The following is a 23870-nucleotide window of genomic DNA, read 5'->3' on the forward strand; positions in this document are numbered from 1 at the left end:
AAGTGCCTCCTTCTTCATTGGGCCTCTCCACTTGTCACTGTCTCCATTTGATTTTAAATGTATTTACTTATCTATGTGTGGTTTTTTCCAAAAATATGTGGGCCCCATGATGGCAGCAACCATTTACTTTTGTCTTTATATTCCCAATATTGTATTTCTAATACATAGACAATTAACATCATTCTTTGACTGGGTAATTTTCACAACATCCTAGTATCTCTAAGTTAAGAAATGAAGTAAACGGGATTTTTTCCTTGATTTTTTATATTTATAGCTTTATTTTTCCATCAGTTTGATTCTGTTGATCAGATTGGCATTTATTGAGTGCCAATTATGTGCTATTATACTACAGAATGTATACATATATATACACATATATGATGTATGATTCTTAAAAAGAAGCTTTTAGTATCATATATTTAAGAATTAGGTTCCTAACACCCTGTATATTAATTTTTATATTATTAAAATTAGTGAAATTGCTTCTAACAGTTCACTGTTACCTTTCTATGTAACTGGTGGTCAATCTTAAAATTCTTGAGGAAGATGGAGGAAAAAACCTTTCCTTGGTAATCTGTTCTTATAATTCATTATCCCTACAGTTAAGACATTCCTATTTATTACTAAGCTCCTATGTTTTGGGGCAAAAAGTAAAAACTTTTAAGTGTGTTTTAATATGTGGTTATTTACATCTTAAAGTTTGATTTCTGCTTATTCTAATGGCCTAGTCACTTAGTCATTCTATGCTGTAGGTTTAGTTGTATTTAAAGTCTAATAATTCATATAGATAATGACTAATTTGTTGTTTGTTTTTTAAAGGTGTTAATTAATCTTCGCAACCCAAATTATGAAAATGGTGATCATCTTAATTTAAGAACTCATTTGGGTTTAATCCAGGTTCCTCTGAAAGTGAAATATATCTCTGAATTGGTAAGTAAAGCCATTTAAAAATAACTGTTAAAAGTGCAAATTTTTAAGCTAAATATTTGTGTCCATAATATATTTCAAACTTCAAGAAAATCAGTGAAATGAGTAGATCAAAGGTTTTTTTGAGTATAACTTTTATATATACTTTATAAAAAGCGTTCATATCAAGAATCATCCTAAAATACATAAACATTTGAAAGAAAACAATATATTAACTAGGGAATAAAAAGAATATACTAGAAAGTTGCAGGATATAAAGAATAACTCACTATTGATATAGTGTTTGCTGAGTCAGTCACCCATAAATGTCATACCATTTTTGCTACTTTTATTGATCATTGCAAAACTTTTTATGGAATTCTGCACTCTTGGCTTATTCATAAATTGTAAACACATAATAAATAGGCCCAGATATTACTAGAACTCTGAAACTTCTGATGCTTGCATGGAAAACTCTTCTTTATTTAATACAGACCACCAGTACAATAAAATAAATAAGGAATCTATGAAAGTGCTAAGATGCATGAATGGAATCAAACTATCTTCCTTAGAAGGATTGTGGGGCAGAGCAATAAACTCCTCCCAAAGCCTTTCTTTAGAGAGGGAGGAGACTCAGAACTTTCTGGGTATCTCTTAATTTTCCTTTAGCCTGATCTGCTTAACTTTGACTCCCTAACCTCAGAATAAATAATTCTCCTGAAATCTTATCACCTTGTAGACTCACTCAGCACCTTTAATCACTTCTTCCCTCAGAGTGGAGAGCTGAAGATCAGAGCCACAAACTCCCCCCATACCCTTACTTTTTATAGGGCTCAAAACTTGCTAGGTTACTCTTCACTTTCCATCAGTGGCTCTGGGTGGGTTTGGCTCCCAGGACATCATACCCTTGAGCCAGCAATTTCTTCCCAGCCCACTATCACTTTTCAACTTTCTTTCTTGTCTTCCTTCATTAGAATTGTAAGCTCCTTAAGGGACTGGCTTTTTCTTATCTGTCTTTTCAGCACTTGGCACAGTACTTGGCACATAGTAGGTACTTAATAAGTGCTTGTTGATACAAACTCAATCAACTGTATGCCATAAAAAGGTGCTAAATACCTGAGTCTCATTTGCTTTCTCTCTGACATTACTGCTGATTTTTCCTGTATATACTTTATTTGAACAAAGCTGTTTGCATGTTGTATCCCGTTAATTATGATCCTTTGAGGGCAAGAACTGCTCTTTGGCTTTTTTAGCATTTAGCTCGATGCCTTCCACATAACTTAGAAGCTTAACCCCTAGTATTCCAGATTAGAGGTATCCCACTGGCGGGGCTGTATCCTAATAGTGGAGCTGGAACCGGATTAAAATGTAATTAGGAAGTGTTTAGCAGAGTTTAAAAAAAAAAAAAAATATATATATATATATATATATATAGTGCAACATAATGTTACGTTGTGGTTTTCTAAGTGCTACAGGAAGAGAAGTGCTGTAGTCAGAGATCTGGGTTTTGGTTGTTAATTTTGTTATTTTTGTATTGAGTTTAACACCACTGTCTGGTCAAACGTCTTTAAGACTCCAGGGTGAAGCACTTCTGCCTACAAATGAAACTACAGCTTTGAACTCCATAGCCATGAAAATTAGCTGCCGTTATTATCTCATTTTGTAGATGAAGCTACTGAGTGTCAGACATGCAAGAGCCTGGGGTCCTATCTCACAGTGACCCAATTAGGGAATGTTTGACAATGGGATTCAAACCCAGAAAGGATTCTGTCCCAGGACTCTGTCTGTCTGTCAGTCTTCACTTGTGCCACAAGATCAGCTTTGCCCTGTTCTAGCCGTGCATATCCGTGCTGCCACATTTTGTTGCTTTTGTTATGGAAGCCATCATTGCTAATGGTCTGCTAATATATTCCAGCCTTTTTATGTCCACCATGCATCTTTGAATTTTCTGAAATCTTAGTGTTCTAAGATTTGTAGCTATGAAAAGTTATTTTTTAAATAGCAGGTAAAAATAATTTATAAAACTGGAATATAATAAAATTGTGTGGATTCTGATCATAGTTTAAGGATTTCAAAAGAATAATTATTCTAGACAATTGTGATTACTTCTTTTTTCATGAATTATAAAAATTATAAAAAATGTCTAGGGTATAAATGTTCTTTGTCTTTATTTTTCTAATACGTTTGATTTAATTTCATCTGGAAAAATAATTTATGTAGTTTCAGATATTAAAAGTATCTAATAACTTCTCATTTTAAAATTATAATTTGAGCCTGAGTGGTTAAAGAAGAATAACCCAAACCATGATGTAGAAAGTGATAATGTACTCTTTGGATGAACATTTAATCCACAACAATTGAGACGAGAACATAGCAGTTCTTTACACTAATCATCTCTAGTAATTAAAGTGTAGAAATGAGTTAGAAAACCAGAGTTCAAGACCTGCCTCCACTACCTGCTGGGTATTTGACCATGGGATAGGCATTCAATTGCTTGGAGCTTCCATTTTTTTAACCTGCAAACTGAGAATAATAATACTTGTGCTCTTTATTTCGAAAGATTGTGGCTAGAATAGAATTTTTTAAACATAGAACTATAAAAATATGATGTATTAAGAAAAGGAAAATCTGGGGAAAGGACTTGATTATTTAGGGACTGTTATTTATTTTCCCTCTGGCTTCTGCTTTATTGTGTTCATGGTAGACATTAAAAATCACTAACAGAAAAGTTAACTGGGAAAAATACTTGTTAGTAGGAAGGCATAAAATTAAAAGTTGTTATTGTTGTTGTTTTAAATAGAATGAGTAAGAGCAAAATCATATAGGTGGGGAAGGAAGGACTAATCAGAGAAACCTGCGTGAATTTCTTTCATCCTTTAAAATGTGAATTATTTGCACAAAAGAGACTGCTATTGTAGGACAGTAGTGTATCATATTGTCTTTGCATTATCCTTGTTCTTTATTTTAAAAGTTAGTGTTAAATAATATTCTTAGCAAGAGGGCTTATGATTATTCTTTATTCATTTTTTATTTTTATTTTCCAGAAAGATTACTTTATTGAATTGAGCTTAAATACAGGACAGCTGGGTATTGATGATGCTACACAAGTGCCTCCTGGTTAGTATTTATCTGCTAAATGCAATATAATAATCATGACTAATGGCCTTCTTTTAAAAGATAAGTTTATTTCAAATTAGCCCTTTAACATTTTGCTTTAAAAATCAAAATGCTTTTTCTGATCATTATATTGTTAAGAATTACTATTGTTTAGAATTATGATTTTATAAATTTGTTTTATTTAGAAACCATCTTTCAAAAGTTATTAGTGATAGAGACTGTGGTTTTAAAAGTCATTAGGCTTGCAAACTTAATTTTTGGGGGCAAAATCTATGTCATTTGCACTCCTATTCTCCCCTCCTACTCATCACTATCCATTTGTACTGTCATTAAGATGATTGTTAGATAAAACAGTGATAAGGTTAAAAATAATATTTATACAAATCTTAATTATGCAGATAATTTCCTCAACTTTTAAATTCTCTTTCCTAAATAGATATAGTTTCATAGTCCCACTATAAATATCAACTATCCTATAAAGGTACCATAAGGAGTAGATAAGTATGGTCAAATCCCTATGTACCCAGTATTTCATTTGACTTAAACTTTATTTGATCCTAAAAACATATATAATATCTTTTTTTCTTGGCCACATTTTCATTGCCATGCAGTAGGTGAGATTTTATTTTACATAGTCTTTGTTTTTAGTTTTTCCCTTTTCTTTGATCCTCTGAGAGTGCTTAAAGATAATTTTCATATGACTATTGAAAATACATTTTATTTTATTTTTCAATATCACTTTGATATCACTTAGTTGTTATGATTGTTTTTGGTTATCTCTTATTCACAGGAAATGACTGTTTGAGATGAGTTAAATTGCCACTTCCTTACTAATACTGTTTTTGCTACTATTGTGCCTTGGTGTTAATACTTGGGATAAAGAAGGAGATCACAGACTTATTTTTTAACTTATAAGTGCCACTTGACTTAAATGTTTTATGCCTTATGACTGTAGTTAAATTGAAATATAATCCTGAAAATTAAAAAATATTGCTGATTGAAGTTTTTAAACAAGTTTCACTTACAAGTTTAAATTGTAGCTGAATGTGGACTGTCTTGCAAATTCTTTTAAATCAATCCATGTATTGATTTTTTTATTATTTTTATTCATATTTTATTCTGTTCATAATTTTAAGTTCATTTACAAATATAATTAGGAAAAACTATACTGTTTAAATTCAGAATATATATCTGATAATTTAAAAAAAAGTAAAATTCAATTTTTTTCTCTCTATGGGTCATACGTTATGTCTACAGACTCACATATGTTTTGTTCTTAGACACATTTGTCATGGCACCAACACTGGAGAATAGGGCTAATAATGTTTTCAGAAGCAGTCTTTCTTCTTCTTTATGATTTTGAGGGACATCCTCAGGATAGTCAAATCACTGTAATAATAATATTTGTTATATTAGAATTCTGGTGAGTTTGTACATTACCAGAATCTTAAAGTTTTCAGTGGAAAAAAGTACTACCAGTGGTCAGTGCTTGATAATAAATTTTATGATGACATGAATCATTGTTTATTACCAAAAGTATATTTGGGTGAAAATATACAATCAGCGGATAATTCTACTTTTAATGATATTTTTTGCTTCCTCTTTTTTTTAGGATCAGTAAGTATTTTAGTAGAAGCAGAGGAAAGTGGACTTATTCTTTCTTTTTCATGTATTTTTAGAGGTTTTTTAAATGAGACCCCAACTTTATATAAATTTAGACAACTTAGAAAAAGGAACTTTCTGTATAGAAAAATATGGTCATTGTCACTAGAGATCAATGTTTTTAACATAGTCCACCATATATAGCATCCATATTTGTAAATGCCTAAAAGGGGTGGTAGAAGTTATACATTTTAATGCTCTAGGGCATTTTTTATCTCATAATGTTATTTTCTCTCCAAACTCAGAGCTTTTTGAAAATGAACATGTGAGACTTGGACAAAAAGGTAAGTTAGATTTCTAATTTTCCTAAATTCTTAAGAATATAGCATTCTCTAAAGAAATGTTTTATTCAACACCATTACCAAACAACCTGTTCCCTTTAAGAACCTAAGGAAATAATCACATACAACTACAGCCAATAAAACAATAATGAAAATGGGTATAGACAAAAGGAGCTATTCTTTTATTTTAGCTTTAGTTAAAAATAACAGCTGAAAAGCTCCCTAACCAGAACACTAAAAAAGAAATAGAAAGCACAGACACATATCTCTAGGATGATAATTTCACCCGTGCTACCTTTGAATTTTATTTTAAAATCAAAGAAGCCTGTTTTATTTTGGATACACACACATTTCATTAGTGTTAATAGAAATTATGCACATGCATCTGGGGAAAATATAACCATAAATAGTTGCAGATGATTTTTCTCAGATGTAAGACTCAACAACTGATTCAGCTATTAGTGCCTTTTGAAATATTTTCCCCTTTGTATAATGAACATTTCCCTGATTTTAATGTAGCTGATTTTTCTTTTAAAGCACAACCATCTGGAATATCAATGTAGGTACTTTATAATATTACATTGAGTCCTAAATCCAAATGTAGATATTTTACAATATTATAACCTAAATCCAAATGTAGCAATAAAAAACCTAATTTGTAGGATTTTCATTCTGTAGAACTTTTGCCATAAATACAAAATAGAAGATGATCTTGTACATGTTTGTTAGTATTAATTTTTTAAATTAGAGGTCAACAGGCTTTTGGGTTTGTTTGGTTTTTTTTTTTTTGGCATATCAACCTTTTTTTCTTTTTTATTAATAGGATAGCTTTTATTAATTCTGTACAATATAATAATGATGATTGCTAAAATTCACATAACAGTTTAGTATTTGAAAACATTTTAGAACAACAACAGATACACAATTTTATCATAATGTGATCAAAGTAACACTGTGAGGTAGATCCCATTTTGCATATGAGGAAACTGAGACTTGAGAAACTTGTCACATGCCTCTGGTCACTTGGATAATTAAGCATCAGTGGTGGCTTGGAATTCAGAGCTATTTCCACTATGCTAAGTTTTTTTTTTTTTTTTTAACTAGCAGTCATTAATCTTAATTTTTTTTTCCAATAGTTTGATAATTGTACCTCAGTATAACAGGTTTCATTTGTGATTTTGTGTATTTCATTTTATACATTAAAATACTTATTCTGAGAAGAGCTCCATAGGCTTTATCAGTCTTCCTCATGACACCAAAAAAGGTTGAGATCCTTACACTGCATTATGTTGTCCTATAAAACTGGTGCTCTTCGATAAAGTTAATGATATGCTTGTGTCTTCATCTTTTATTACTTTTTCTCAATAGCTGGAAAACTCTTAACTTGAAAAGAGTTTAAAGATTAAAGGAATTTAATTTTTAATAAAATTTTATTCATGAGGTAAAAAATAGCTATTTTGAGTAGTAGTCTGAGTCATGAGAAAGTTCCCTCTTTAAATCATTTCTGCTCATTGATGTAGCTTTTAGAAATTTCCATTCACTTACGTCTGGCAGTAGGTTGGGGAAAGAGTCAGAAATATTAAAAAAAGAAATTGAATGCATTGTAAACAACTGCAATAAGATTACATTTTTGACAAAGTTAAATGATAAGGAGAATGGCAAGTAACTGAATATTACTTAAGAGGAACAAATAGAGAGAGAGTTCTAATTCATGAATGTAAAGGAACTTAATTTAAGGAAGTATGAAAGAATGTGATTGGATTTGACTTTGTGCCTCTAAAAACTCTCCTCATTGAATATTAGTCCCTTAAATTGTTGCAGAAGTGGGATGGGCCTTAGGCAGAGAATATTATTACAATCAAAACTTAGATTAAAAGATAAGAACTCCAGAACAATTAAAAACTTGACAGTGAAGTGCTATGAGGAGGGTGTTATCCATCGCACTGGAAATGCCCCAGATGAGAAAGTCATAAGCTACACTATGTTGATAATAGGATCTTAGGAATATACACAGTTTTAAGAATAAGCAGCTCTTGAATTAAGACCACCAAACCAGTGCATAACACTAAGTAATCCGTTTATCACTTGGACCTTTTCTATTTAACCAGATAATTTAGAATATATTTCAAAATTATATATCAACTTTTACATTTTTAATGAAATCCTAATATGGTATTTTCTTTTTCTTTTGGCAGTTTTAGCTGAACAAGATAGTGCTGCTGCTCAACAGTATGTCAGACAAGGTAGCCCAACCGCACTCCGAGCAGAATTGTGGGCCCTTATTTTGAATGTTTCTAATCAGCCTGAGGTAAGTAGGAAAAAACCATGAGTCTATCTTTTCATTTTACATACATATTTTATAAAGGGTCAGTTGTAGGAAGTAGGAATATTTGGTTATTTGATCCTGAGAGAATTTTTTTCAACTTTTTAAGTTGTGTTACTTTTAGAATTTTTGAAACAAGATTAACGTGTAATTTGAACATTGTTATACTTCAATTATATTAAAATTCTGCTATAACAAATATTTATTAGATGCCTAATATGTATAAAGTGCTGGAATATGAAAATTAAGAGAGTCCTTATACCCAAGGAATTTACCATTAGTTGTATCTGTTAGTCAATTAATAAACATTATGAAGTGATATTATGTCATTCAAAATCTGCAGGATGAATCTAGATCACATGGAAGGTAACTGCTGAGAAAATGGTACCAGCAGTTGGGGAAGCAGGAAGTTACATGGTGGGATAGTTCTTGAAGGAAATAAAAAAAGGTGCTCGAAAAACTTGAATAGCATAAACATGTAGCAATCAAAACAAAACAAAACAAAGCAGCTAAGTCCTGTGGGAATGTATGTGTAGAATAAACTTTTGAATGAGAATATTTCATAAGGAAAATATCAGTGAAATGGAAGAGACTAAAAGAAAATTGATTACATTGTTATTTACTTGTAAAGATACCTTGAAGGTTTTTCATATTTAAAATGCTTGTCTGAATAATATCAATGATTTATAAATGTAAATATTCCAATAATCTTTCAAGTAAATGAGAAAGAAGAGTTGTCAGTATCTCTCACAAAAAAGAATCTGTGTAATTCTTAAAAAAAAAAACCTTCACTTTTTAGAAAATAAAGTTGTTCATAGTTACTATCGTATGACAAACTGTTGCCACAGACTGAAAATTGCATGCTACAAGTTGTTATATTTAAATTTTTTTTCTTAAGAGTGGATAATTTATTGCTAAGATTTGTAGAATAGCTATATATTTTATTAAACCTTTGAGGAGCCGTAATAGCTGAACCCCAAGGGAGATTGGCAATATGGATGGTAAACACACACGAAAAATCAGTCTATAAGCACGTATTGAATACCTGCCTATGTATGAAACACCGTAAAAAGTGCTAGGGAAACAAATATAAAAATTAAATAATAGCTAAAGAACAATGGGAAAGAAAAGGCGGAGGGGTACAAATATTAAATTCCTGCTATATATCAGGCATCATGCTAAGCACTTTTCAAATACTATCTTATTTGTACATGTAGTAGAAGTATATAGAGAAAGTGAATACATATACCAAGTTGTTAAATACACAGTAATTAATTAGAAAAAAGGCTTCTTGTAGAAAGGAGTGCTTGAATTAGATCATGAAGGAAGAAGATAGACCCAAGAATTCTTAGCCTGGGATCTGTGAATTTTTATTTTATTTTTTTGTATAATCATATTTTATTACAATTGGTATCCTTTGTAATCCTGTGAATTTTATCTCATGCATTTAAAAACATTTTTCCGAGGATGGCTCTGTAGGCTTCCCTAGGCTAAAAGACCCACTATACAAACATGTTTAAGAACTCCAGATACAGAAAAGAAAGCTGCACATTGACCTACGTGTAGAATGCATGTCCACTACTGTCCACAACCACAGAGCAGGCTTGAACTCTCCTTAAGGGAGAGACCAACTCCCCAAAGGCCAAGGGCATCATTCTCCAGAGTGTTGGAGAGAACACCTTTGTCCTTTGGACGTTGAAGAAGGATATCAAAGTAAAAGCAAAGACAGTGGATCCGTAGAAACAGAAGGGAATCCTGGCCCAGGCTGTGAAAGACAGAACAAGATGCTGAGTAGAAAGGGAGGAAGGGCCACCAGAGACTGAAGCTCATTAACAAAAAGGAGCTTCTTGCCCTGTAGAGAGCCAGTGGACTCTGAAAAGGGGCCAGCTCCGTGCTTTCCAGGGCAGGACTTGGGGATCCACAGGTGTGAGGAGGAGGGCAGTCATGAAGTGATTGATAAAGAAAAATGAGTGGTGGCAGCTGGGATTTGTCCGACTGAGTCACAGTAGAGAAGTCTTCCCAGGACTCGTGTCCGTGTGGGAAGACAGCTGTCTTCCTAGGACATTTATCCGGGATGTGATGCCCTTTGTTAAAGTCATGGGATCTGGGAGAAAGAGTTAGAGGTAGGAAGAGGCGACTAAGAAAAGAGGGTCTGAGAGTAAGGTCTGTATTTGCACATGAGGACTTAAAGTCTAGGAATCATGGGCTTGGCCAGAGGTAGAATGCATCTGTCTAAGGGATAGGACATACCTAAAGTGGGAAAGGTGGAAAGGGAGCTTTAAATGGTGGCATTTGTGTTGGATCTCAAAGTGACAGAGGGGAGCTGGGTCCTTGGGCAGCACCTGTACTCTGCTAGCATCTCACACCGCTCAGCCGCAGATGGACGGGAGCAAGAAGAGGCTTGGGGGAGGTGACCAGTTAAAAGATAGCTAGCACTGTGGTTGAAGTGAGAATTGGCAGTAGGACCAGAGCTGTATGAAGGGAGAGAAGAGGACGTGTACTATGGGAGGGGAGTTTGGGGAGGACAAAGAGACTTTGGAATAGTTGCTTTGGAGCCTGGGACAGTGGGTTGAAGAGCCTGAGTGTCTGGCTACCGGAGGGCCCGTGATGTCAGATAGCGATGCAGTCTGTGACTCTTTGCATCTCTGTTCAGCCCCACATGAATAGGAACTCAGGAGGTAGGTATGGTATAGAATTCACTGCAAACATTTACAACATTGATTCTGTAGAGAAGCATTTTACACCTAGATTAGAATTTTTATGGTTTGTCTGTTATTAAATTGTTGCTCTCCTAGCAGTGATCTTCAAGGATCTTCTTTATTATTAACTTCAAACCAAAGGAGCATTACAAATGCAGGGGCAGATTATTGTTTTGAAAAAGAAAATAAAATTCTCTATGGATGAAGATACTCGAGTTAACTTGAATAATGCTTTGTAATGTATTATCTATAGTAAAATTATATTGTTGTATTTTAGTCTTAACTAGTACATCAAAATTATTAGAGAACAATCATATATATTTGTGTCTTTTCTATTCACTTTTTTTAAAAAGTCTTACAAACATTATTTTTTATAATCAAGATACACACATATATGTATATACATACCTATATATACATATTATATATACATCTGTGTATAAAATCTTAATTTTTTAATACTATTTGAGTTGCTTAGAAACCAAAGTAGCTAATTTTATCATATGGCTAATTTTTTAACCACATAAGGATTTTGAATATATTGTTGTTGTTCAGTCATTTTTCAGTTGTGTCCAACTCCTCATGAATCCATTTGGTGGTTTTCTTGGCAAAGATTCTAGAGTGGTTTGCTTATCTAGCTCTTTTTACAGATGAGAAAACTGAGGCAAATCAGGTTAAGGTCAAATTTGAACTTATGAAGATGAGTCTTTATCACATAGTTGCTCCAGATGATAGCTTATAAATAAGTTCAAGAAAAAGGTTTTTCATTGTACTGTTAAAAAAGAAAAAGAAAACTGTGCTTACTAAAGTATCAGAATTAATTGCACTAACGGTTTTGAATAACTCTTCAGGTTTCATCATTTGGGGCTAGGACGAATCAGCTTTTTTATAGATTTCCTCCATCTGTAAATGGTCTGTTTTCCATCTATAGACCGTAATGTATACACATTAATGATATTAATAATGATGATAAACATTTACTTACGTTTTCATATATTTGATTTTTCAGAACTCTATGAAGTAGTTGCTATTATTTCCTCATTTTACAGATAAGAAAACTGAAGCTGAGAGGGGTTAAATGACTTGGCTAGGGTCACACAGCTGGTAAGTGTCTGAGGCAGGATTCGAATATAGGTCTTCCAGCTTCCAACTTCAGTACTCTCTTCATTGTGCTGTACAGCCTTTCATTTGTGGTGTGAAGTATAGCAACTATACTACGTGAAAAAATTAAGAATTTCCGATACTATCTAGTGACTCTACTACTACTTTTATATTTTAAAAAATATTTCAAATGTCAACTATTGCACATCTCCCCTATGAGAGGCAGTGTATCATGATTGATAGAGAGCTCTCTTTGCATTTTTAAGTCCTGTGTGACCCTGAACAAATAATTTAACTTTTTAGTGCTCCCAGGAAACTCACTAGTACCATAAATTATAGAATGATGGCATAGGAAGAAGGAGTTTCCAATTAAGCTTCTCTTCCCCCAAATTTCCCTATTAGGTTGTAGATTTCTTGAGAGAGAGAGACTCTTGTTTTTCTATGTAGACTACACAACATAGAGCACAATTAATACTTATTGAAACAAATAAATTTATTCTCAATCTAGGTAACCTGATTATTTCAGAACCTCTATTTTTATTAAAAGTTTGTTCTGAAACAGGTATTCTTAACTCTTTTTGTGTCATGAATATCTGGTGGCTGTCTGGTAAAGGCTATGGCTCCCTTCTCAGAATAAGGCTTTTAAATGTATAATTTAATTTATTAATTAATAATAATAATAATAATTAATAATAAAATATATAGGATTACAAAGGACACTAATTATATTAAAATACAGTGATGGGAGAGTGAAAAAAAAAGCAGCCAAATCATAGACCCTAAGTTAAGAATCCCTGTTTTAGAAGCACCTTCAGTTGCTTTTATTGGTTACATTTAATCTGTATATTACTGTTTAAAATTAATGCAAATTCTTCAATATTTATTCATGAAAACGCTTAGATTTCTGTATTTGTGACTTCAGTTGTCCTGTTACTTATTAATCTATCTCATAATCTTTCATTCTATTTCTCTTTATTATAAAAAGCAATATCCTCTCCCATCTTGCCATTGTATTTTGGCTTGTCCTGCCCATGAATACAAAGACTTATTTCTTTTGTTAAACCGATTTTTCATATCTCATAAATGATTTTTCCACATGAATTATATCCCAATGCACTTTTTAAAGTAAAATAATTTAGGCAAGAAATAAAGATAGGAGGGGGAGTGAGTAGTAGAAAAGCACTCGTTTTATTATTTAGTTAAATGTGCGTCTATCATAGTTGGAGGTGATTTAGGAAACATGAAAAAAGGTTTTAAAGGAGATTTGAAAATAAAATATTATCATTTCCTTATCCCATCTTCTGCTGAAGATCCAGTGATAGAAGATGCTGGATTATGGAGTATCTACTAGGCCCAACTGTGTTTTGGTTCCTTTCCCGTCTTATATTTGTCTCTGGCATCTGAATTGTACTTTGTGGGCAGATGTAAAAGGTTCCTTTAGAGGAGTCTTTATCTTTCCCTTAAATACTCTGTTCTACATTAAAAGGAATAATTTCAGAGACTGGAGATATTAATGTATCTCACATTTTACTCTAAAATCATCTGTCCATTAACATTGGTCTAGTATTTGGTCTCAAAATGAACCAGGAGATTGCACCTAGGGCAGTGGTTCTCAAACTTTTGTTTTCAGTATCTTTATCCTATTAAAAATGATTGAGGATCTCTCCAAAGAGTTTTTGTTTATCTGGATTATGTTTATAGACATTTACCATATTGGAAATAAAAACTATTTTTGAATTTTAGACCCTCTAAAGGGTTTCAGAGATCCCCAGGATTCTCTAGACCATACTTTGAGAACCACTGATGTAGAGTATCCCCAACATGAGCATGAGTATTGTGGACTGCCATGTAATCCATGGAACAAAGTCCTGATGGAGAATATTAAGTACCTCCAGGTTCTGTCCTTTATCCTATTTTGTTTTTCTTAGGCTAGGGCTTGTAAAACATAAAACTCTTGTTTTCTTCAGGAGTACTAGTTGTAAATCTCAGATCTCAAGAGCTTTGCTTTCAGTCTGCTTCTATAATGTTCTCTATTACTTTTCCATCCTGAGAAGTGACCAGATACCCCAATCCCCAAAGAACAAATTTGGGACTTTTGGGAGGCCTGATTTGGAGTATTTGTATATAAATCAACAAATACTTAAGTATCTCTGTGCAAGGCTCTGTGTTAGCAAAGTGAAAAATGAAAATATTTCCTGCCCTCCAAGAACTTATGTCCAATTGGAGAAATATAACTTATACACAGGTAAGGAAACAAAATTTCAGAGTCAACACTCTATATTGTTTTCTACTTTGGTCAGATAGCTTGAATAAATAATTTGTAATTTTGTGTTTTACCAAAAGGTTTGATCCTGCTTAAAAAAAGGATTGTTTGGATTTCAAAATTGTTTCTTTTATTTTAGGATCTATTGTATTATGAGCAGCTCAAATCTAATGTGATTCAGCATGACCTTTTGGTGGATAGCCTCATTTATAAGGTAAGTAAGTGTGGTCGTGAATCATTATATTTCTCATTTCATTAAATATCATTAAACATTCATTATAGAGGATCCACAGAATAAATGACACATATTAGCATGCTATGGGTTAGATCAGTCTTATAAAACCTTTGGAAAAATCCATTAAGGTTTTGATTGGCAGGATTAATGTCGTCTTCTTTCAGGTGACAGACTTTGGGAATGACTATGACGTTTTCCTGGTTGTTCTCACATATGCCTGAACCTCAGCACCCTTCACCAGCCACTGCATGAATCTTTTCCTGATCTACCCTAGTGCCCTCACTCCTGAACGCCTTTGTGTTTCACTACTTTGTAAATATTTATGTATTCATTTTCTGTGTATGCTTTGTAAACATAGGTATATCTCCCTTCCAAGAGAACGGAAACTCCTTGAGAGGGACGATGGTTTGACTCGTATTCCCAGTACCTGGCATAATTCTTAGCGCTTCGTAGACTCTTAAGAAATGCTTACTTGCTGGCTTGATTAATTAGAAACTCTTCTGCTTCTCAACACTCTTCCTAAAATGCAATGTTCCGAACTAACACAGTTAAATATGGTCTGACCAGAGAAGACCATCGTAGCTATTAACTCCCAAGCCATGACTATGGACTCTTTTAGGGCAAATTGAAATTGTCTTAGATATTTGGGTTATCAGGTAACTGCTGAATCATTCTGGCAAAAAGCCATCGATACTTTCATTCAAGTTTCTGTTGAAAATGTTAAACTGCATAGGATCAATAATAGGCAGAATGTTGCCTTCATTTTATGTTTATCACCTGATTTTATTATTCTCTTTGAATAAAGAAGTTTTTAATTTATATGTTTTTTCTTATGACAACTACTTGGATGTGCAATTCTGATTCTCTACAGAGTTTGCTATCTAATGGGAAGATGAGAAAGATAAAATTGCAATGTAAATAAACAAGTATATTTTGTGTCTGATATATCAACTAGTGACATATTAACATACACTCTTATATTGAAAGGAAGGTAAATTGTTGACTTTTGTCTGTGTCTGTGTGGTTTAGTCTGTGGTTCGTTCTGGATCAGCTGAAAGGCATGATTTTTGATATGAAGCTAGATGATAGGATACGGATTAAAACCATAATGGGAGCAAATTGCATTTGTATATCACTTATGGTTTGCAAAGCACCTCTTTATAATAGCCTTGGGAGACAGGGGTAATGTAAGTAGTTGTAGTGACAAAAGCAGCAATTCTGCCTAATATACAAGGCTTTAGTGGTTGCGTGAGCTGCCCGGGTCACAGGAAGTGTCTGAAGAAGTGTCTGAAACCAGGGCTCCCCTGACTGTCACAGTTTTTCGTGAGACCCTCGGTCATTTCTCCTTGCCATGCCTTGGGGGAAAAAAGAAATGACTGGGGAGACTTTAAAGACTGCCAGATGCTGGGCATGGCCAAACAGTAACCTGAGGGGATTTGATTTTTCTTCAAAGGCAGGAAACAACCAGTTATTTTGAGGGGAATCCTGTTGGGATAAGCCAAGTGCTGTCACCTTGACTTGTTGAACCAAAATCAAAATAAATACCTAATTAGAAGAAAAGATAAAGATGAGAAGCTGCAGCATACAATTCAAATCCAACCTAACTAAGCATGCTCTTGGTGTGGAAAAAATAGGAGATGGAAGGAAAAAGGAAAAAGAAAAATATTGGTGATAGACCAACACTAACTTCTATAGATTTCACATCTGTAAAATAAGGATTATTCTGAGATTATTGTGAGGATAAAATGAACTGCTTTAACGTGCTTTGCAAACCCTTAAAATGATTATAAGGGATAAGTTATATTATCATTGTCATCCTCTTCATCATCATGGAGGAGAGCAAGTGAAGATTGTAATGAAGATTATAATCTTGGATAACTGGGAGATTATGACACTTTACCAACCTCTTCCAGATTAGAAACTAACTCCAGCTTTCTTTTAAAAAGTGTCACATATCTAATACCACAGAATTGAGCACAACAGTGACAAATATCAGCCAATTATATTTTTATTTTCTTTATTCAAAGAATTCATACCTGATATCATTTTTAAAAAGTTTCCCCAAGCCTCCAATATATTGATTGAGAAGCAAACACCTTATGCCAACAAGTCACAAGCATTAAAGAACATAATTATTGATTGGATAATTACTGAGTAAGCTGCCCTAGGCCACCTAACATTTTTACTACCTTTATTCATTATCACAAAGTCTTTGACTCAGTTTCACATTCAGGAACTGAAAATATATGAAATAGTTTCAAATGTTATGAGAACTCTAAAATAGCTGATATCTACATGGAAAATTGTTCTCTATTTGAAACATCCTCCTTGAATCCAGAAATAACATTAAACAAGTGGAAGAAAAATCTACAAATAATTTGATCTCCTCCAAGCAAGATGCATCAGGCATAAAGATAGGAAACAGAGACTCTAGCTGAATACAGTGAGACTAATATCTTGAAACGTTTAAAACAACTATGTTCATTGTTTTAAACGTTTCAAGATATTAGATTATTAGATTAGAGATTAGATATTAGAAGTAATATTACATGGAGGGATATCCTTAATAAAAACATGGAAGGAAATTAGCAAGCTTTTAAATGACTATCTCTTCAGAGTTATGCAAATGACAGAATTTCAGACACTTTGTTGAACATAAAAAAGTTATTTAATTCAGTGGAGCAAAATTCAGCATTCAACATTATCTTCCATTAAGTTTTATTCTGTGAATATATTAATATGGCTGATATCACATTGGATTCTTTGACAGGTATAATCATAGCAGTAACTTTGTTGTTCCTCTGATTCAAGGGTAATATAATCAAGTATCTTCTGATAATGATTTTCAATACCAAACATGATATTAGACAAAGACAAAGACCAATAAAGTTATTGGTCTTTACCGTGAAAGATGTTGCATGGCCAGATGGAAGAGAAATGCCATATTGTCACTTTTAAAATCAATTCGTTGTTTAAGGCAATAATATCCAAGCATATCAATTGATTAGCAAGCCTAGCAATTGCCAGTAAATGAGATCTTAAGGCTCCTTAGAAACTAAGGATGCCAAATGGTAAGTCATAAAGCTTTCTTATAATCAGTAAGGAGGAACAAAAAAGATTATGATTATCATGAGCATTAGCGATTTCTGATTGGCCTCGATTGAAAGTAAGGAACCGATAGTCAGAAACTAAGTAACTAATCTGTTTTCACAATCATAAGCAACAGACGTTCTTTTCATTTATCGACTGAGATATTATGAAAGATATTACCTGCTTAATGGAATATTTTACATCAGCAAGTTATGATAACTATTTTAATGTAAATTTTTCTGAAACATGAGTAAAGCTTCTGACAGAAATAGGGAACTCTAAATGGGGGATTACATCTCATACTGTGGAATAGAAACTAAATCTATTAGACCTTCATGTAGATTTATCAATATTCGTTTTCACTATTCACAGTAGAGATGATGAAATCTTCCATTTCCTCTTAATTTTAGGTGACATCATGTTGTTTATATCAGGCCCTAGAATACCACAGAACTTCTTAAGTAAGATCTACAACCACTCTAAAGCTCTTATTCTATAAAGAAGAATGCTTGTAACCTAAATTATCATATGTTGGTTGACTGGACATCTGATTAAACGACTTCCTATGTACTGGACAGACATTGATGAGCTGTGCATATTCTTAGTAGGATTAAGAGAGCAGTCTAAAGAAGTTACACAGCATTACAAAAAATCCCTAGCTCATTTCCTAAAGCAAAGACCTATCTACTTTTTCTCAATATTTTTACAAGATGCTATATGGTTTCAAATTTTAAAATCTCACAGTCTGTAAAGAATAGAAATTGTGAGTGACACAAAAATAAGTAGAAGGATTCTGTTGGGTATTATTGAGCTATAACTATCTCTTAAAAGCTCTGCCTTAAAGTCTGTAAGATTTGAGTTCAAATTTCATCTTCTACACCCAGGTACTGTGTGATTTGGATATTTTGCTTCTCAATAAATTGTGGAGTAGATGCTTGCCTGAATGGCTAGAGAGGATTAACTCATTAGCAGTTTCTTCAATAAATGAAATGAGACACCTTTTGAATATATATTTATTGTGGTGGTGATGTTTTCGTTCTATGATTTTCCTATTTAGAAAAAAAATACATGATCTATGGCTTTTTCAGTACATTCTGTCTTTAATTCCAGGACGTGAAGCTGACAGCCAGCAATGACGATTACTATTTTGTATTTGAAGATTATTTGTATCAGGTAAGTTTGAAAGAATCAATGTTTTCTTTTACAGGTGGCAACTAGCATTTAAATTGTGCCAACTACTCAAGAGGTAGTTATCATTAACATTTTGCAGTTCTAAAATCCAAATCTTGTTTTTTAATAATCAAATAAAATGTTCTCAGTATGGAATATTTTAATTTTTTGCCCATAGTAAGGGACTAGTTGGAAGGAAAAAAGTCTCCAGACGAGTGAATTTTTTATTATTTTTTTATTGCAAAATAGAACTTGGAGGTAGAAACTGTCAACATATTAATCATTGTTATAGGTACAAGTGATTAAAATGAATATCAGAATTCAGAGGGAGCATTTATTTTATGACTGCAGGAACCTTTTCAAAGAAATTGCTGCATGAAAATATCTCACTGAGTAATAGAATAGATAAATGTCCTTAAATGCTTGCAAAACATCATTACCACCTGATTATACAAGCCAAGATATTGTAACTGGTTATCTCTAGGTCATTTTCATCTTTGCTGAAATATTTTATCATATATGAGAAATTAATTTTATGTGGAGTTACCTAGATTATGGATTTTTTCTTTTAAAGTAGAAGTAGATCAGATATGCAAATTTACTAATGGGAATTTGATTGGGATGTCAGCATAAATGTCATGGAAGTAATGTAGAATACACATGGTAATTTTTACTTGATTAGATGTAAATTAGTTACAGATGTTAGGGTAGGTGTGTCTTTTTTTTCTTGAAAAACAGAAGAGGATGCTAAATCAGAATCTTTCAGAAAGATGTAATTACTAGTATCCTACAGGAGATGAAATTTGAAAAGTAAATACTATTTGCAGGTAGAAAGAAAAGAAACCTTGGAAACAATTTTTATTTAATTAGGATGCTCCTGCGTATCATTGAGTATCTTTTAAATCTCAGTAAGAAATAAGTCTTTTGTTTCACTTATTTTCTCATAAGATTTTAATATAAAATAAATAATTTTTTTTTAAATTCATTCAGTTTGTAACCTCTCCGGACGTAAAAACCCAATTGTTCTTTTCTTTATGTCATCAGATATCAGAAGTAAAGATGCTCTTTCATGAGATAAAGGCAAAATAAAGGAGATATGGGTATACTGATCACAGATTATTAGCTATTAAGAACAAAAACACTCTTGAAGTTAATATTTCTTCTTTCCCAATAATGATTGGTTACTAGGCTTGTGTTTTTGAAATACTTATCAATTTCTCAATAGAAGAAGCTATTTTTCTCTTTCTAAGGTCAATTTAATGTCACTCATATTTATGCTTAAGCTCTTACACTTTATACTTCATCCCTTTGATCAAGGAATATCTTAGTACTGGTGGGCATTCATCATAAGATACTGCTTCTTAGCAGCTTTTGTTTGCCTATTCTTTCATGTGTATATTTTATTTCTCCTTATCCTTTTAGAACAAGAAAAAAATCTCTGCTGAAGATATCAGATAAAGGAAATTTTCCTGAATTTGTCCTCTGTACACTTTCTGATGGAGTTAGTGTTTGTCAGTGATTTACATGATGCATATCATACAGTAATACCTTAGCTATTTTGTGTGGCGGGTGCCTTCTGTGGGTACCTTTTCCCATCTCCACACATTTACTGTATGATTCTACCTGACGATATTCTTGCCCATTCAAGACTCAGCTCAAATGCCATCTCGTTCTGTGAAACTTAACATTTTCCCCCTTGCTAGAAGTGATCACTCTTATCATCGTAGCCACTGAATTGTTGTCCACCTTATCATATTATAATTTTTTACATAATCTTTAACCTCCTATTAGTCTGTGGGCTTCTTTGTATGTCCTTTCCCCCTACACTCTGGTGTATGGTGCACTGCATCTAGTAGGCACATAATAAATGTTTGCTGACTAAATGAACCAAGATCGAGTCCGTTTATGGATGCCAGTTGCAAAAAAACTCAACAAGACCAAAGTGGACTTCACAGTAATTTTCTATACATTTATAGGATGATTGTGTTTCCCTCATAAAAGATCCATATACCCTTTCCTCAGAACAAAGCGGCTTTCCCCCCTCTTAATTAGCAAGAAAAAGATAGAATGATATGAACATCTTTTCTTAAAGCCTTGAGGGTAAGATTAACACTTTCTGTGATAATTTCTGGTAGCATTTACCTTTTAATTAATGTTTAAGTAGTTGCATGTTTGGGGTATTTAAGGGAAGCATTTTAGCTTATTTTTTGATTGTATAATTCATTCTTTGCTGGTTCTCAAGGCTTAGAAACTATACTCATAAATAGGATAATTGATGAATGCTGATTTACAATGGCTTTACTATTATTTTCCTGAGTCCCATTTGTCCCCTTATGAAAAATTTTCAATATGGTAGGGTATTTTATAAATCAAGTATTAATAAAAATAATCTATTATAGCACAATATTATATAAAATTAACATGTAATATAGCCTCAGAAATATACTAGCAAAAGAAAATCAACATGAAAGATTTTCTCGTGCCAACATTAGTAATGGTATTTTGGTGATGGAAAAGTTTTTGATATCATAATTTGGGGATTTGAGGATATCTTCCCCAAAAGAACATAAGCTTATCAAGAGCAGGGACTGTCTGGTTTTCATCATTGAATCTTAAGTCCAGCATAGTATCGAGGCACATTGTCAATATTTAATAAATACTTGCTGACTGATAAGTGAATTAATTGAAAAAAAATTAAAATGTTAGCCTGTAAGCAATAATGGCGTGTTGTACCGTCCCCAACTCAGTGTCTTCATTGTATAGCTGTAAAAGTTTGAAATTGATGAACTCTTTCCAGTTAGATCTGGAAGCACCAGGATCATCAAGTTATGTTATTTCAGTCAAACAGATATTATTAAACACCTGTTGTTTATAAAGCACTATAAAAGCAACGTCACTTACTAAGATAATTAGGATTATTCTTTCAAGGAGTATTATAGTTGAGTAGTAACTATGAAAATAGAAAAAGAAGAGCACATAAATAAGCCTTTTTTGATTTGTGGTGGGTAAGCATTACAATGAACGATTTAAACAAAAAGCTAGTAGTTTGTCTGTAATTAAGATGTTATTCCTGACTCATCATTCTCTTTCCCTGCCCATATCCAGTCAGCTGCCCCATCTTGTCAGCTCTACCTTTGCTACATCTCCTTCCCCCCTCCTTCCCTGCCTCTCCTTCCTTTTGTCCATATATCATACCTACAGATGCTCTTTAAAAAGCCACTACATCCAAGGCCGTCTTCCATCCTAATCTGTACCTAGCCAGTGGCCTAGATAGCTCTGAAGGGGAAAGTGAGGCAGGTGACCTTGCCCTCTGACTCTCAGATTGCCCAACAGTAGGTCCCAGGTCACACCCCACTTGGGACCCACCATTTGGGACCTGATTGACTTAGAGGGAATGTAAATAGCATCATTTCTGTTTTGGCCAAAAGCTTTGAGGACTTTCCCCTCCCGGGTTTACTTAGTTATTTTTTCCTTTTTTGGACAAGGTGAAAGAGGCCATTCTTTGCCTTGATTACTCCCTGGCCTTAATTACCAAATGGGCATTTCCTCAGTCAAACTGAGACCCTATTAAAGACTGTCAGAAGGCCAAGGTCTCCCCCTGCATCCAGAGCCATCTCCATCCTCCTGATCTACATCTGGCTCTGGAGGGGAAAGTGAGGCAGGAGCTGAGGACAAACAACAACAGCAGCATCTCATAATTGCCCCTCTTTTTCTCCCTGGCCCTTCCACCACCTGGCACAGACTCCGTGCTGTTCCTAGACTTGTGCCGGGGGTCTCTGTCTCAGGACCACTCCCACTCCTCTGTCAAACAGATCTTCCTGGTGATCTGACCCTGTCCCTGTTCTATTCAGTAAATTCCTCTTGAATCAGGTATGAAAGCTTCGGTTTGGCATTTGGTCTTCCGTAACCGTGTCCCTCTCTGACCTTCCCGAGTCCTTCCCCCTATTTCCCTGCACGTGCTCTGTGAGCCAGCACACCAGCCTCTCACTGGTCCTCAACAGGACATGCAATCTCACAGGCTGTCCCTCTCTTGCCACTCCTGAGACACGCTTCCTCCTTGTTTCTGCCTCTTTCCTTGGCTTCCTTCAAGCCAAGAAACCTAAATAAAGTGAGTCTCTTCCTTCCCATACTCTTCCCCAGTTTATGCTGTACGAACTTTGTACGTCCTCGTTTTATGTTGTTCCTCACAAAAACTGTGAACTCACTGAGATCAGAGACTCTTCTTGTGTTTTAAATTCCTCGGTGCCTGTCACACAGAAGGTGCCTAATAAATATTATAGTAGAATATTGTAAAATAAGTGCTTGGCTAGTGCTTGCAATGCCACATGTGTTACAAGTACAGTGCACTAAGTACCAGAGATGCAAAGAAGTATAAATATGGCCCTTGCTGTGGAGCTTGGGCAATCCAATTGAGAAGATAGAATATGTACTAAAATAGGTAACAGAAACAGATGAAGCGACAGATTTGTATAATTGACAATAAGTGCTATAGAAGTGTGCCTTAGTTTATATTTTTTTGCACTTATCCTAGGATGATAAATTTAGAATGAGAAGGGAATTTGGATATTCTTGAATTCAAGCTGTTTATTTTATAATTAAGAAAATTGAGATTCTAAGTGGTGACATGATTTGCTGAGGGTTGGTCTCATGGGCAGTGAAGGGCAGATTTGGGATTTACATTCAAGGCCTAGAATCCAAATCTTTTCCATTGCATCATGCTACTTATTCCTTAAAGCTTTCAGACTTTAGTGCCCACGTATATAATTGATTTTCTTGGTTGAATGGCCCCTAAATAAATATTAGTGTGGAATCTAATCCTCAGGAATTAATCTGAAATGAAAGTTGATTCAAATATACTTACTGGCTTTACCCTTTATGAACTTTGTAGAACTATATTTAATTGAATGCTTATTAAAGAAATCACTTTTCTATCATTACATCTGTTCATTAGCTAGTAGTTAGCGTAGTTCACTCAGAAAAAAAATGTATACATTGAAAATCAAATGTTACCATTAGATGATGT

At 33.6% G+C, this 23870-nt stretch overlaps 1 protein-coding gene across 3 annotated transcripts in view; it reads left to right on the top strand.

The window, feature by feature from the left end:
• Positions 1–23870, top strand: part of TBC1D19 (TBC1 domain family member 19) — a 93914-nt gene that overhangs the window by 22708 nt on the left and 47336 nt on the right. For all 3 annotated transcript variants that reach the window (XM_031943934.1, XM_031943932.1, XM_031943933.1), the window contains exons 8-13: positions 820–930; positions 3951–4023; positions 5931–5969; positions 8162–8274; positions 14492–14566; positions 18788–18850. In XM_031943934.1, the coding sequence (XP_031799794.1) occupies positions 820–930; positions 3951–4023; positions 5931–5969; positions 8162–8274; positions 14492–14566; positions 18788–18850 (474 nt within the window). The remainder of the gene's footprint in view (positions 1–819; positions 931–3950; positions 4024–5930; positions 5970–8161; positions 8275–14491; positions 14567–18787; positions 18851–23870) is intronic.

Source organism: Sarcophilus harrisii, chromosome 6 (assembly GCF_902635505.1).
Source record: "Sarcophilus harrisii chromosome 6, mSarHar1.11, whole genome shotgun sequence".
Taxonomy (NCBI): domain Eukaryota; kingdom Metazoa; phylum Chordata; class Mammalia; order Dasyuromorphia; family Dasyuridae; genus Sarcophilus; species Sarcophilus harrisii.